Source organism: Notamacropus eugenii, chromosome 2 (assembly GCF_028372415.1).
Source record: "Notamacropus eugenii isolate mMacEug1 chromosome 2, mMacEug1.pri_v2, whole genome shotgun sequence".
NCBI classification, from domain to species: domain Eukaryota; kingdom Metazoa; phylum Chordata; class Mammalia; order Diprotodontia; family Macropodidae; genus Notamacropus; species Notamacropus eugenii.
Window position 1 is genome coordinate 218133673 of NC_092873.1, and position 15621 is coordinate 218149293.

The 15621-nt window shown below is 35.0% G+C and overlaps 1 protein-coding gene across 1 annotated transcript; it reads right to left on the reverse strand.

The window, feature by feature from the left end:
* Positions 1-1796: 1796 nt before the first annotated feature.
* Positions 1797-2834, reverse strand: LOC140522937 (trace amine-associated receptor 4-like). The gene has a single exon (XM_072638095.1). The coding sequence runs from the start codon at positions 2832-2834 to the stop codon at positions 1797-1799; it is 1038 nt and encodes a 345-aa protein (XP_072494196.1).
* Between the last annotated feature and the right edge of the window lie 12787 nt (positions 2835-15621).

A 15621-nucleotide genomic window follows, 5' to 3' on the forward strand; every position in this document is an offset into this window, starting at 1 on the left:
GAGACTTTGTGCTCTGACCCCTCCCCTTGGACATTTGTGGATGTGTTGGTTATTCCCTCTTTGTGTCCACTTTTGACATTGTGAATGGGGTGACTGTTGCTAGGACTCATCCTGTGTCCAGTCCTGGCTTCTGTCTCAGATTCCTGGTAGAACACTACAGAATCTTACATAAGCTAATCTTTGTTTCTGATCTCCTTCCACAGTTCCCAGTTGGAGGTTGGTTCTTTCTTTCTCCTGTAATACCCATGACTAACCACAGATGGGTGTTAGAGACCATGCTGCTCTGGAGTCTCCTGTAAGATTTCCAGCAAGAGCAGTTGCAAGTAAACTACAAATACAAACCATTCTTTTGTACTCAATAAAGTACATGTATCTGAATATTCGGAAGCTCAGAAGAGTTCTTAAGAACATTGCTAAATGACAGTTATTTGCCCTAGAATAAATTTTAAAATAAGGGCTTCCTATATGCAACTTCCCCTTGCTATCTCTTCTCAAAGTTGTCCTCTTTTATGGAAAAAACCAATTCCTGTTTTCTTAAGCCTTATCCAACTTTCCAGGTCAAATTTTCTCCTAAGGAGGGATTCTGAGAAATTCATATGAAGATGTAAATTCGGTTTAGTGGAGGGGAAACCATTCAGTTTTCATCTTGGCCCTACCATTTATAGCTAGGTAACTTAGACTCTGAGTTTTTTTTTGTTCATCTATAAAATAAAGGACTAAAGCTAGGTCATATCTAAGATCTTTTACACTTGTAAAACTCTCCAAGTATAAGCATATAAGTTGCTTCTTGCATGTTAGTAGGGAAAAAAATCCGTTTCATTTAAGGCAGACAGATCAAGTAATTTGAGAATGAGATCCCTATTTGGCAGTTGGGCAGACTTCATAGAATAGGAGAGAGAGAGAGACCTTTCCAGAAATCACATTATATTACTAGACACTGTACTTAGACACTTACTCCACCTACTCAAGAGAACAGCCTCTTTGAAGACAGGTGATGTAGTTGGTATAGTGGAAAGAACACTGGGTCAGTGTAGGGAACCATAGAGGTCCACAATGGTTTCAGGAGCACATGATGGCCTGATAAACCCACTCGATTGTGCAAATGGAGCAAAGCTTGTTGGTTCGGCCCTCTGGAACCCTACACAATAGCCCCATGGTCTCTAAATCTTGAGTAAAAATTTTGGTACTTATTAAGACATTCCAAGGCAGTCATGAGGACTGCTATCTGTACCTTAAGGAGGAGTGGTAACAGTAAATGTATCACTAGCTTGCCACGAGTATGGAACTTATGGCTGAACAATATGTAAGGCTTGTACCTGCTAATAATAAACGGAGCTTGCTACATCTCTGTCTCCCACCTCATCACTGCGTGCCTGAGAATCGAGACGTCCCGCTGGTCGGGAGTCTCTTCACTGAGCCGGCTGTTACCCCAACAGGTCAGAACTCAGGAGAAGTAGCAGATCCTACATCTGATTCTGCCATTAGCCAGAGGTTCAGCCTTAGGTTCATGACTTTTCTTCTCTGGATCTCACCATTAAACTGGGGAATAAAAGAAGAGATGGGAAGTTGGAATGGAGGATTTTAAGTCCCATTCAGTTCTGATATTCTTTGATAACTGGCATTTCTGGACCATTGTATAGTATTTTCTAAAGGTACATGATAGACAGTTATCAACTCCTAGATTGAGTAGGGATATTTATCCTCTCATGTTTATCAATGATCTTCATCAGAGTAGAATGATCGAAAAATTATGGGAAAATGACACATTAAAACTCATTGTGACTCATTAATGACACTTAACCATGAGCAGGGAACAAACTGAGGGTAGATGAGTCTGGGTGGAAGATCATTCCAGTCACAATCATTTTTAATGCCTTACGAAACCAAGGGTAAAACATCCCGTAAATGATTGGATTGAAGGTGGAATTGAAGTAGCCCAACCAGAGGAAGGCATTGTATAGATCCTCAGGAGTGGTGAAGTTTATGAATGGATCTATGATGGTGATGACAAAAAATGGCAGCCAGCACAGCACAAAAACCCCCATAACTATACTCAAAGTTTTGGTGGCCTTGCTTTCCTTCTTAGATGAAGGTTTTATTTTGACTTGACTACCTTTCAAGTTTGGAAGGGTATCAATTTGCTGGGCATGTTTCCTAGCTACAGAAAATATGTGTATGTAAATACCAACCATTACTGTACCAGGGAGAAAGAAAGCAATGAATGAGGCCAAAACCCCCCAGAGTTTGTTAAATATTAGCACACATAGACCCTCACAGTCAATTACTGCCACAAACTCTTCAGCACCAATGACGTTCAACTCTGAAAATACAAGACCAAAGGCAAAGAAGATTGGGATGGCCCAGCTGATGAACAAAAAGATCTGGATCACTGGGATAGTGATTTTGGTGATGTAATGTAAGGGGTCACATACTGCATAATAGCGGTCTACTGAGACAAAACACAGATGGAAAATGGAAGTGGTACAAAGCATGATGTCACAACAACTGTGTATTCTACAAAAGAGTCTTCCAAAGTACCAGCAGGTCTCAATGGATCTGATCATGCTGAAGGGCATCACCACACAGCTGAGCAAAAAGTCTGTTGTTGCCATGGAGAGGATCAGGAAGTTGGTTGGAGAGTGGAGCTGTTTGAAGTGGGAGATGGAGATAATGACCACGAAGTTTCCAAGCATTGTCATGACTATGGCCCCTATCATGACCATATACATGACCCAAACACTAATCGCAGGTCTTACATGTTTGGGGCAAGAATTGTTAACAAAGTCAAAGCAATATTGCACTTCTGTTTGCTTCCAGAAGTCAGAAGAATTCATTGTCCAAGTCCTAAAGAATAGTCTCCTTTTCAAAATTGCAGCAGGTCTTCTATTTCTGAGGGGAAAAAACGGTCAAGGTGGGAGCAGGGCTGGGCAGAGCAATCATCACAGAAATGTAATTTGATCATAGAGGACAAGAATATTACTGGCAGTTCCAAACCCATTTAACCCTTACTGTCTACCAGAATAGACAGCTCCCAAATGATAGTCAAATACTACTTTAGTTACATAGTTTACGACTACCTGAGTAATTCTGGCAGGTGAATACTGTAATTTACACAGGTCATATTTAAGAATATCTATTCAGAGTTCTTCAGAAGGATGATGCTGCTTTAATGGCATTCTAGTTCCTACCTCCATGACTCTGTGTAGACTGTCTTCTGCCTGGAACAGACTCCTTCCTTACTTCCACCTTTTATAGTTCTTAGTTTCCTTTAAAATTCACCTCAATCACTACTTCCTATAGGAAGTCTTTCCCAATTCCATTAGCTTCTAATATCTTTCTTTGCCATTACCTTATATTTTTACTGTATACATTTCATATAAACTTGTAAGTGTACATATTATTCTCCTGATAGAATCTGAACTCTTTGCATTCAGGATATCATTTATTCATATCTTTATTCTTTGAATCTGGCATATAATAGAAATGTAGTAAATGCTTGTTGATCAATTGATCTAACATATCATTCCTCAATACTGTTTTCCGGTGTTTTAAGATAACTTTTGTTGACAGCGTTTTTTCTATATCAACAACATTTCTTCTACTATCTCATCCTTTCCCCTTCCCAGAGAGCCATATTATATAACAAAAGAAAACTTTTAAAAAAAAAAGAGAAAATCAGCAAAAAGATCATAGAAAAACTCTGAAAATACACGCAACATACTATACCCATGAATCTCCTTTTTCTATAAAGATGTGAGTTAGAGGTATCTTCTCATATCTCATCTCTGGGGCTATGGTTACTTTTTTGTATTTTCACAACATTTAACATGGTTGTTTTGTGCTGGTTGTTCTTTTTATTTACATTGTTGTCATCATTGTATATATTGTTTTCTTGGCTCTACTTAGTTTACTTCAGTTTATTTCATTCTTTGCATCCTTCTCTGTAGTCAACATTTTTGTCATTTCTTATAGCACAGTAATATTCCGTTGCATTTATGTGCTATAACTTATTCATCTATTCCCCAATTAATACACACTTGCTTTGTTTCTAATTCATTGTTGCTACAAAAAATGCTGCTATAAATATTCTGCTGGATGTGGGACTTTCTTCTTATTCGTGGTCTCTTTGGGCAGAATGATAGTAATAGACTCTATGGAGCAAATGGATTGAGTGTTTTAGTCATTTTATTTTCATGATTCCAGATTTCTTTCCAGAATGGTTATACTGATTCACAGCTTGGTCAACCAATTCATTAGTGTGCCTTTTTTCCAACAAGCCTTCTAACATTGAATATCCCCATCTTTTGTCATCTTGGGTGTAATGTGAAACCTTGGGGTTGTTTTAATTTTGTTTTTTCTTATTATTAGTTATTTGGAGCTTTCTTTCATTTTATTTTTAATAGCTTTCAATTTGTTTTTTAAGATTATGTTCTTCATATACATTGACCACTTACCTTTTATAGGCTGACTTTTAGCAATATGTGTGTATATATACATGTAGGGAGAAAGAGACAGGGAGAGAGATATAAATAGAAATGGTATATACAAACAGATAAATAAAGACAAGTAGATAGATGATATAGATATAGATATATAGATATATGTATATACCTCTTAATTGTCTATATATTTTGGGTGACAAACCTTGTCAGAAGTATTTGATACAAAGATTATTTCCCATTTAGCTGGTTTGCTTTTTATTTTAGGTGTATTAATTTTGCTTGTGCATAAGATTTTTAGTTTTGTGTAATCAAAATTTTTTTTATCTTTTGTATTTGGCTCTGTCCATTGTTTGAATATATGAATATATTTCTCAGTGATAAGTGGAAAAGGTACGTGAACTGCTTCTTTTCTAAATATTCTAGTCCTCACTATTAAAGTCACATATCAACTTAGAATTTACTTTAGAATGTGGCAGAAGAAGTTTTTCTAAGTCTTTTATCTACCAAAGTGTTTTCCAGTTTCATCAGCAGTTCTCAGTCAAATAGAGAACTCTTTCCCAAATAATTTATTTTCTGGTTTAACAAACACATTTTCATGTATGTATGAAAACATACATTTTCATTGGCCCCTTCTGATAAAGTTACAGTCCTATCTTTGCCTCTGTTTAACACTTCTTATTATTTTCCTTTGTCTAGTCTGTTCAATTAATCTAGTGTTCTATTTTTTAAACCAAGGTTAAGTGATTTTGATGATTGTTGATTACAATATAGATTGACATTTGGAAGTTCTATTCCCCCTTTTGTCCCTCTCTTTTCATTATTTTCCTTTATGTTCTAGATCTTTTAATTCTCCAAATGAACTTTGTTATTATTTTATCAAGCTGTGTGAGGCAGCAATGTCAAACTCAAATACAAACTCCAAATATAAGGATCCCCATGGATCACATATTTAATTAATTGTAATATTATTCATGTTTATTATATTTTATTTATTTTGTTAAATATTTCCCAATTACATTTTTAACTGGTTTGAGGAGTACTTGAAAGTATTGTGAGTGGCATGCAGCCTGTGGTCCACATGTTTGACACTTCAGCTATAAAGAGTCCTTTTGATAGTTTGATTTATGCAACAATAAAGCTCTAAATTACTTCTCTTAGTATTATCATCTTTATTATATTGGCATGGTCCAGTCATGAGGAGTGAACATTTCTCCAGTGATTTAAATTATTTTTTATTTCTTTTAGGAAAACTTTGCAAGTAAAACTAAATAATTTAGTTTTGATCCCCCAAAACTTGATGCTTTTTGTACTTATTTAGAAATCAATTTATCTTTCTATTATTGCCTATTAGATTTTATTATTAGATAGAAATGCTTTTCATCTTTGTGGGTCTATTTTATAAACTGTGGTGTTGTTGAAACAATTGCCTCAGTGTTGATTGTTGGTGGTGAGGGGTCTTTACCATTATGTCAAGAGCAAATAGGAATAGTTTTATCTCCTCTTTACCTATCAGTATGCCTTTCATTTTTTCCTTCTCATTGCTATTTTTAGCATTTTCTGAACTCCATAAAATAACATTGGGGAGAGTGGGCATCCTTGCTTTCTTCCTGTATTTATTGGGAATACTTCCAATGTATCTCCATTGTATATGATGCTAGTTTTTGATTTTAGATAGTTTTTTAATGATACTAGAAAGTTCCCTATATGTCTGTATTTTGCAGATAGTTTAACATAAATGTATTGTATTTTGTCAAAGGATTCTTTTTTGCCACTGAGATAATCATGTGGTTATAATGTTTTTGTTTTTATTATGATTAATTATGTTGGTTGTTTTCCAAATGTTGAATGATTCTTGCATACCTGGTATAAATCCAACTTGGTCATAACGATTTCTTGAATCAATTGCTCTAGTTTAACAGATTTTTTTTTTATTTTGAATCAACGTTCATTAATGAACTTTGTCAAGAACAAAGAGAAAGGTGGCAGTCAGGAGAGTCAAACGGAATTGAGAGGAAGCTAACAGACACAAACAACCAGCATGCCTGGGCATAAAACATACATGTATGTTGAGGGAAGTAAATTGAGAAGCTACTTTGTCAAGTTCGACAGCAAGTGTTTGTACAAAATTGTGAGAGCCTCATTCCTGGACATTGCCTTTCGTTGGTCCCTTCTGATAAAGTTACAGTCCTATCTTTGCCTCTGTTTAAGCCATGGACACCGCTGATTATCTCTAGTCATTCAATTTTACATCTGTCTTTCCAGATTGGTGCCCATGATGATTCTCTCTATTTGCATAGGAACTTACCAGATGATATCTATCCATCTCCCAGCTCTTCAAACCAAGGAGAAATCAATTAGTAGCATGGAACCTAGTCACACCTAGCAGTGTGTGTGTGTGTGTGTGTGTGTGTGTGTGTGTGTGTGTGTGTATAGTTTGAAAGTGGTAGGTGTTTTGAACACATGGGAAAAAAATGACTGTGAAGAAAAAGTTTAAGTAACAGTTCACAGTGAAGTGACAATTAAAATGCCAGAAACCTTTTTGGGTGTCCTTTGAAAAAAGACATACCACAGCACTCAGCTGCATACAACAGAGGGTTGTCTTTCTTCTCATACTTAAATGAAAGACAACCTAGAGATTTTGACGTGATGCAGGATGAACAGACATTTCAAATCTCCAGAAAGTCTGGTTTGAACAGTTTATTTGTTTTATGTTTTTCTTGTGGTGGTGGTGGTTGGACATATCCCTGGTCTCATTGGTACAAGTTTCTTGTAAGGAAACACTCATGACAAATAAAGACCTACAGCTTTTCCATAACTTACAGTCTTAAAGAATTGTCTGTATGGCATGCTAAGAGGTTAAGCAACTTGCTCAGGATAACTCAGGCGATATTTGTCGGTCTATTGGAACTCAGGTCTTCATGACTGACGAGCTAGCTAGTACCGGAATTATTTTCCCCAATTTACATATGAGTAGACTGACATTCAGGGGAGTTTATAAATCAGAGATTTAGAGTTGCAATTAATCTGAGAGGTCATTGAATCAAATCACTTCATTTTATAGATAATGAAACTGAGGCACAAAGAAATTAAATAATTAAATAATTTGCCCTTAGTTTCTTAGCTAGTATGCCAGAATTTGAACAAAGATTCTCTCTCTCTCTCTCTCTTTCTCTCTCTCTCTCTCTCTCTCTCTCTCTCTCTCTCTCTCTCTCTCTCTCTCTCTCTCTCTCTCTCTCTCTCTTGTGTGTTTCTGTCTGTCTGTCTGTCTCTCTCTGTCTCTCTGTCTCTGTCTCTCTCTCTGTCTCTCTGTCTCTCTCTCTCTGTCTCTGTCTCTGTCTCTCTCTCTCTGTCTCTCTCTCTGTCCTCTTCCCTCCCTGTTTCCCTCCCTCTTGTACCACATTGCCTTCTGCTGGCTGATCTGAGCTCAGGTTTCAGGAAAGGAAGGAAGGATGACTTCTATCTGATTTTTTCTGATCTTTGTTAGTTTTACTGAAATGCTTTTTCTGAAACACTTATTCATTTCTAGAAACCTGCTTAGCAGCTTTACGGAAATTATCACTCAAGGTATTTATTACTTTTTTGTTCAATTTTATTGTATTTTTACCTCTTGCTCCCCCTTTGAGAAAACAAAACAAGCAAAATTTTACAATCATGAATACTCAAGCAAAATAAATTCCTATGTTAGATTACTTCTATTATTTTACATACTTACCTTACAAAAGAAGATGCTTAGCCTTTATTTTCTATTTCCCCTTTTGAGTTTTAAGTTTCCTCCTGAAAACCATTACTGTTCTTATTTTAATAAAGTATGACTTTTATAATTTTTAGGATCTCTCTTCAGGATATCCATATTTTACAATTATACAAAGAGAATGGTGGCTTAATAGAAATAGAAAAAGATCAGCATAGTATATAGAATGCTATAATTAAAATGATGAGTGCCTGAGTTAGAATCCTCCTTCTGATTCTTACTAGCTATGTGATCATGGGCAAGGAATTTCAGCCCTCTAATACTCAGTTTCCTGATTTTGTGAAGTGGGAATAATACAACACCTATCTCACAGATTTATCTTGAGTACTCAATGAGATAATGTAACTTTACAAATTTAAGAATGCTATATAAATGTCAGCTATTAAAATACTTAAAATGCAGAAATTTTTTATTGTAGATACTGCTACTATTTTATATCTACATATGGAGACATAAAATGTCTATATATTCTGTATATGTAATTTATTATATAGGTGATATCCATGTATAATATATTAGGTTTACATAATTCACATACACACATATGTGTGTGTATGTGTGCTAATTTTAAAGAAAATTCCCTTTGTATAAAAAGAGGGGAGAAACACAATCATGTGTTCTCATGATAGTTGAAAGAATTTTGGTCCTGGAATCCCAATCCTGGATTTAATCTTAAACCACTAATAACATCTCTGGACCACAGTTGTCTCCTTTTTAAAAAGGAGTTCATAACATCTGAACTATCTACATTAAGGGAAAGTACTTAATAAACATTAAGGTGATCTAAAAATCTGAGTTATTATCCCTGCTTTATTGTGTCTATTGTGACATAGTGGGTAAGAACCCTGGGAAACCTCAGTTTAAATACCTCCTGAGACACTGTGTAGTTGCATGACCCTGGGCACATCACAACTTCTCTCAGCCTCAGTTTCCTTATCCATAAAATGAAGATGATACTAGTACCTCATAATGTTGTTGTGAATATCAAAAAAGGTAGCATATGCACCCTGCAAACCTTTTAATAAATTTGGCTTTAAAATTTTAGTGGAATATATATGCACACTAATAACAAAAATACTAAAAAAAAACCAAAACATTAATTTAAAGACACATAACAACTCTTAGACCTGATAGAACTGTTCTTTGACATTTGTACCACTAGAACCAAACTCCCTATGTAATAATAATTTTTCATGAAATCATGGTGGGCAGTAATCTCCCTTGGCTTCAGTTTCCTTCAACTGTAAATGAAAGAGTTCACTTACATGACCTCTGAGATGAGTTCAAGGTCTTTGATCTTCCACTTCCAAATCTGGTACCCTTTCTACTGTCTATTTTCCTCAAATAAAAATAATGAAAATTAAATGTCAAAATTCAATAATGTGATCTAAATTACATGAGAGAAATCAGCTAGGAACCCTTTGAGGATCTCTCATCAAATATCCCAGCTGTCATTTTCCTTATTACTCCTTCTTCTCCTATCCCATTATTATTGCTATTATTATCTCATTATGATTGTATGTGACGAAATCAACATAAGGATTTGAGTTCTGAAGTGATATTGTCATAGGAAAAAGCAGTTCAATCAGGTAGAAAGAGTTATGAAGCTTCAAATTCATTTGAATCCAAATTTTAGTATTTCAATTAATAGTGTATAAATCCTATTGATTTCTATAACCACATTTATTAATAAGAATATAATAGCTAGCTTTAAATACAATGTTAAGATTTGTAAAGCATTTTTCACATATTCTCTAATTTTATTAAGCAGCTATATGTGCTAAATACCTGATTGATGTGTTGGAATTCTATGAAATTTAATTTTCCAAACTAGAATTTCAAATGCACTCATCAATTTGTTTTTCTCACTTTTTCATTGTGGTGGGGAAGGTGAAAGTAGAAGACAGAGAATTTGGAACTGAAAATAAAATAAAAGTTAATTAATGTATTCATTTTTGCATGTCTAAACTGAATTTACCTGATTCCTTTTTGTGGTAATTATGTAACTAAATCCTCAGCATAATTTCCCTGGTTTTGTGACTATTTTGATCTGACATCTAAATATCCTTGTAGTCACAATGATTTAGAAATTGGCATTTACTTGTAATACTACTTGTATTAAATAAATTCATGCCTTACCATTGAAAAGAATGTCTTACTCCACTGTTCTCCATCTTGCTTACCTTGGGAGAGGCTTCATGAAGTCACTGGCCCACCTGTTTTTTTGGAGGTTGGGTCCCTTCTCAACTGGCTATTATATTCAGTTTGGTCACCACCCAAATACCTCTGGCTGATAGATCCCTGGGGAGTCTCTTCCTCTCTCCTGGCCTACCTCTGGCAGGTGTATACTTTAAGAATTCCCAAGGTGCCCTGAGTGGAGAGATTTCTCCAACTCCCTAAGGAGTCACTTCTGTGAAGACAGCCAAGGAGTCTTCATTGGCACCAGAAGGGGGAGACGTAGACTCCAGGACTCACACACAATATAAAAAGAAAAAAAAGTAATCATATTAACATCATGCTTTACAATATCTGGTACCAAACGGGGGACACTTAGTGAAACATTAAATGATCCATTTAATTACCCTTACAATCTCTCAAGCACATAGGGCAGGGCTTAGAAAAGGAGTTACTTAAAAAAGAAATACATGATCAAATTTAGCTCATTAAATTATTTCCTTTGCACTATGATTTATGGACCAATGATTAAAGTTAATATTTTATATAATATTCATTATCTCATTTCAGCTTCATAATAACCCAAGAAGTTAAGTATCACAGGTATTATTCCCATTTTACTAGAAGGATCACTGAAGCTCAGAGAAGTTATGACCTGTTCATATTCACATAGCAAACAAATATCAGAGGTAGAATTTGAATGCAAATCTTTCTGACTCCATTTTCAGCAAATCAATTTCTCCATGCTACTTGTTTCCTGTTTCATTTTTAAATAAATCTGTGATTGTAGCCATGTAAGGGATTCCCAGTGAGATGACACTCTTTCCTATTGCAAATTGGTAACTCTTCTCTAACTTCTAGTCTTAGAAAATTGTCCAGGTTCTTGAGATGATATAGCAGTTGGCCAGAGCTATATATTCAGTAGATATCATGGGCAGCTCTTAAACCAAGTCTTCCTGACTCTGGAATGGCACTCTATCCATTACACAAAGCTGCCTCCCAAGTAAAGTCAAAACCTTGTGTTCCTACTTCATAAAAGGAGAAGTGGTCATGCCTACACAATGCCAAGCATCCATGGGCAAAAATGGAAAAAAAAATCCATCAATCATCAAATGTCACCAAAATCAAATGCTTCTAAATCAAATAAAGTAATATTGGCATCCCAAAAGTCTTAGTCTATTTTTAAACCTTAATAACTTAAGGAAGTTTTAAGCTTTAACAGCATTTTATGCTTGTGTTAATATCTTTAAACTGCACTATGACTTTTGGGACACTATGTATAAAATATTTTGCAAATCTTGATATACAATATAAATGTTAGCTGCTCATTATTATTGTAAGTTAATCAATCATTTGGGAGAGGTATTAGTGCTTCAGGTGTGTAAGGAACTACTTGATGCTCTACCACTCTGTTACACTAATTCCAATATTCTAAGTTTCTATTAAAGAGCATCAGAATAAGGATAATGCATTAATATGATTAATGAAGAAAATTGATGAAAAAGTAAGAATTTCAATCACTCAAATTCCACTTTTACCGGATATCCAACCAAATTAGGCTTACATAGCTTTAAATATTGGCTTTGGAGAAACTGTTTATTTCCATTTTCAATATTTATTGAAAAAGAAACTATTTCACATTTTAAACTCATTATACAGTTAAAACAGGCTTCATTAAATATTCTAGGAATAGAGAAAACTTAAGGAGAATGGGACTATCAGTAAAGCTGAGTCAAGAGTTTTGCCTTGAAAAACTGCATTTTAGAATGAGGATGACATCTTACAATTTTGTCCAGGGATGTTGGGAGTGTCAAATAAGAAAATGAATGTACAGCAGTCTCTAAACCTTCAAGGGCTTGAATGTCTGTTGTTATAATTTAGCCTACAGTCACCAGTCTGGTGATGACTGTTCAAGAGCTTTCTGCTGCACTCCTGCTAACTGCAAAAAATACATATGTGGTTGTCATGGTAAGCGTTTAACAACTGAGCTTTGAAGGAAGGGTTGGGAGTGATGTATGTATACACTTTTAAGTTTAATCTGCCTTATTAATACTTTCTAAAGTTCAGACAATCATCAAAAAATCCAGCTCTGATTTTTTGGTTGCTGATCTCTAAGTTGTAAATACTCACATTAAAAATGTAACAGTCAGCCTAGCAAGCTAGTTAAAGATGGAGAAAGAATCCTATGTTAAATTCAATAAACATATTTTTGGAGGTGAGGGAAAAGTAGAAACATAAAGATAACCAAGCGTGTCATCAATGGAATCATTTTGTTTCAAAGTCTCTTCTGTGGTACATCTGCTATCATCCTTCCACCCCTGAAAAAGCTGCAGGCACTGTCTCTGTCCAATCACGCAAATGTGATGTGGAGAGAATAGTTGAACTGATATAGAGGCCCAAAGTAAATGACTACACCTAGCTTGAAGGAAAGGGGACTAAAACCCAGCCAGACCTGGTCCTGAGCATCCAGAGACTGCAGGAGATAAACATTGAATCTCTTAGCACAGAAGGAGGATGAGGCAGTTTTTCAGTCCAACTAGTCCATATTGCTAACAGGCCTTTGCTTCCCTAAAAGATATGGAGTGGGTTAGATATTGGCAGAGTAACACCAATCTTTTTCTTTAGAGATTATAAACACGTTGTTTCTTTACCCTGTTAACCCAAAAATTTCAGGACAGAAAAGGGTACTACATGTAAAGGTCTGGAAATTGGAAGTTGGAAAGTGGTTTCTTGTGACTCTGTGACCTTTAGATCTAAGTACACACACACACACACACACACACACACACAAATATATATATATACATACATATATATAAGCATAAACCGTATTTTTAAACTTAAGACACCATCCAAAATGATTTCAACAGCAAAGTGTATAGAAATACATTTACATTTTTATGTTCTTTAGCCAGAGAAGACACTAATGTTTTTTAAAGTATCAAAAAAACCCTCCAAAGTATATTATATGTAGCATTATTCTCCAAAATTTCATACGTGAGTCTTACCATATGTGAAAAGAATGCTCATTTTCCCTCGTGCCTTTAATTGTTTTTATGTATTTTATTTCTCTACTACTTATAAGTGTTCAATAAGAATTTATAACAATAATTTGCATTTACCTAGCACTTTAAAGTTGATTAACCCCCTATTCTGTGGCCAGCACTGTGTTTGGTTTTAGGAGGTGGTGATAAGATAGGTAGAAAATAAATTCCTTACCCTTGAAGAATTTAGAATTCTATGGATCTGTAACTTGAACCTCTGTATGTATATATGGACCTTAAGTCATGAGTCAGAGGAAACTCCCTGACATTCTTGATTCCTCCTTCTCTTGGGTCCTCTAGAATTCTAGTAGCTGATAAGTGTTAGTTCTGAGTCATAAAGTCAAAGATAGTTGAGAGAGTATAGGTAGATATTTTATATCTTTACTACTCTAAGAAAGGAAAAGGCTACAATGAGTTCATAGTCATTTTTGGATCAACTACTAGCAATTTCAAATTCTTGGAAGCATAATGAACATTTTAATATAAAAACAGATGCATTGCTATTGTGAGCATAGCTCATGAAAATTTATACATTTATATATATATATACTTGCTTCACTAAATATATTTCACTGCTTCCTGGATACCTCATTGTGATTTGGGGGTGACCTTGAGCTGCTAAAGCCTATGACAGTATAGCACAAGCTTTGATAGGACCTACCAAGTCAAAAAAGGTTTCAAGTAGGGACCTAGTGTGCCACTTTTTGTCTAAAGACAAGACTTGCTAACTTCATAAAACTCATCATCAGAAGAACGACCCTTAGGTAGTGAAGATTTTTGTCCATCACAATTCTAGATCATATACTGAGATATAGAAGGGCTATCATGTGTACTGATAGATGGAGTTCCCACATCGGTGATCTTAAAAATCCTTGAAATGTGTGTATGTACAAAGGAGGGGATTGACTAAAAAGAACTCATACATATAAATGTATACAAATGAATCTTCCTTCTGCCATACCTTTGGAGATCTGGCTGTCATTGCCTTGGGCAAAAATATGGGAAAAAAAAAACCAAATAACTGAAAATTGGGTTTTGAGCTAATTAGTGATTTCAGAAGCAGACAAAAAGAAGAAACTACAATAAGAACTAATAGTATAGAGGAGATAACCCAACAAGACAGATTCTCAAATAAGGCTGACCATTTTATATAAAAAATATCTTAAACTCCAATCCCCATCTACTTGAATACCACTTTAATCTGCTACTCTTGAAGTTCCAGAAAAGAAAGAATCTTCCAGATTGAATGCAAATACAGACAGTTCTCACTTTTTTTGCATACAATTTTACATTAGCCAAATTTGATTTTACATAAAGAATTCTTAATGAAATCCTTGTAATGATTTCTAGCTAGCTGCAAAGATTGTAGAAGAAAGGAAAGTATTTCATCAGTTGAGTGAATTTTTTTTTCTTGTATTGGAAAGATGGATCCAAAGACTTCAAGGCTGAGGATAACATTGCTTGTTACTGTCAGTTTACAGGGGAGAAAGAGAACCATTGCCCAAAGATCTCTTGATAGGTTTGTAAAAAAATGTTGCACAGCTAACCACCACTGATAAAGGCTAGATGTAATGGGTGGGGAAAGCACAACATATTGCACAACTACATTTATTTTATTATACAATACAGTGTACATTTTATCATTAACTTTACCTTTCATTTCATAATTCTGTTTATTATCATGATACAGTATTTATATGTCTGCATTTTAGTATATTTTTATGACTTATGCAAAGGTATTACAGTTATTCCTTCTGCATCATGACTTTCCCCATAGCAGTTCTGATACATCATGTGTCAACATAAAAAAAATTCAATGGAAAATTTGGGGGAGTTCTGTATAAGTCACAGATGACAAAGGAAAGACAGTGGATGACACATGAAAAGTTTAAAAACTCATAAATGCATAAAATATATATTGCTGACCTGAAAGTTTGGTTAAAAAAAGGCAAACAGGCTAAATTCACTACTGTTTATTCCTTTAAACCTAGCTGTTACAAGGCCATGGAGCCAGAAGGAAATCTCTGACTGAATGTTACGGGAATGACAAAGCTTAAATCTATTATAGGACAATCCAAGGTTGTCTGCGTCCCTCAGATTTATGGTACGTGTGTGTGTATGTGTGTGTGTGTGTGTGTGTGTGTGTGTGTAACTATTCTGTGAGAAAGGAATTTTCTTAATTGAATAGGATGTAAATATAATAAGAAAG

Bases quoted from the DNA above. Each gene is read 5' to 3' on its own strand.
- LOC140522937 (XM_072638095.1), bottom strand. From the start codon at position 2,834: ATGAATTCTTCTGACTTCTGGAAGCAAACAGAAGTGCAATATTGCTTT.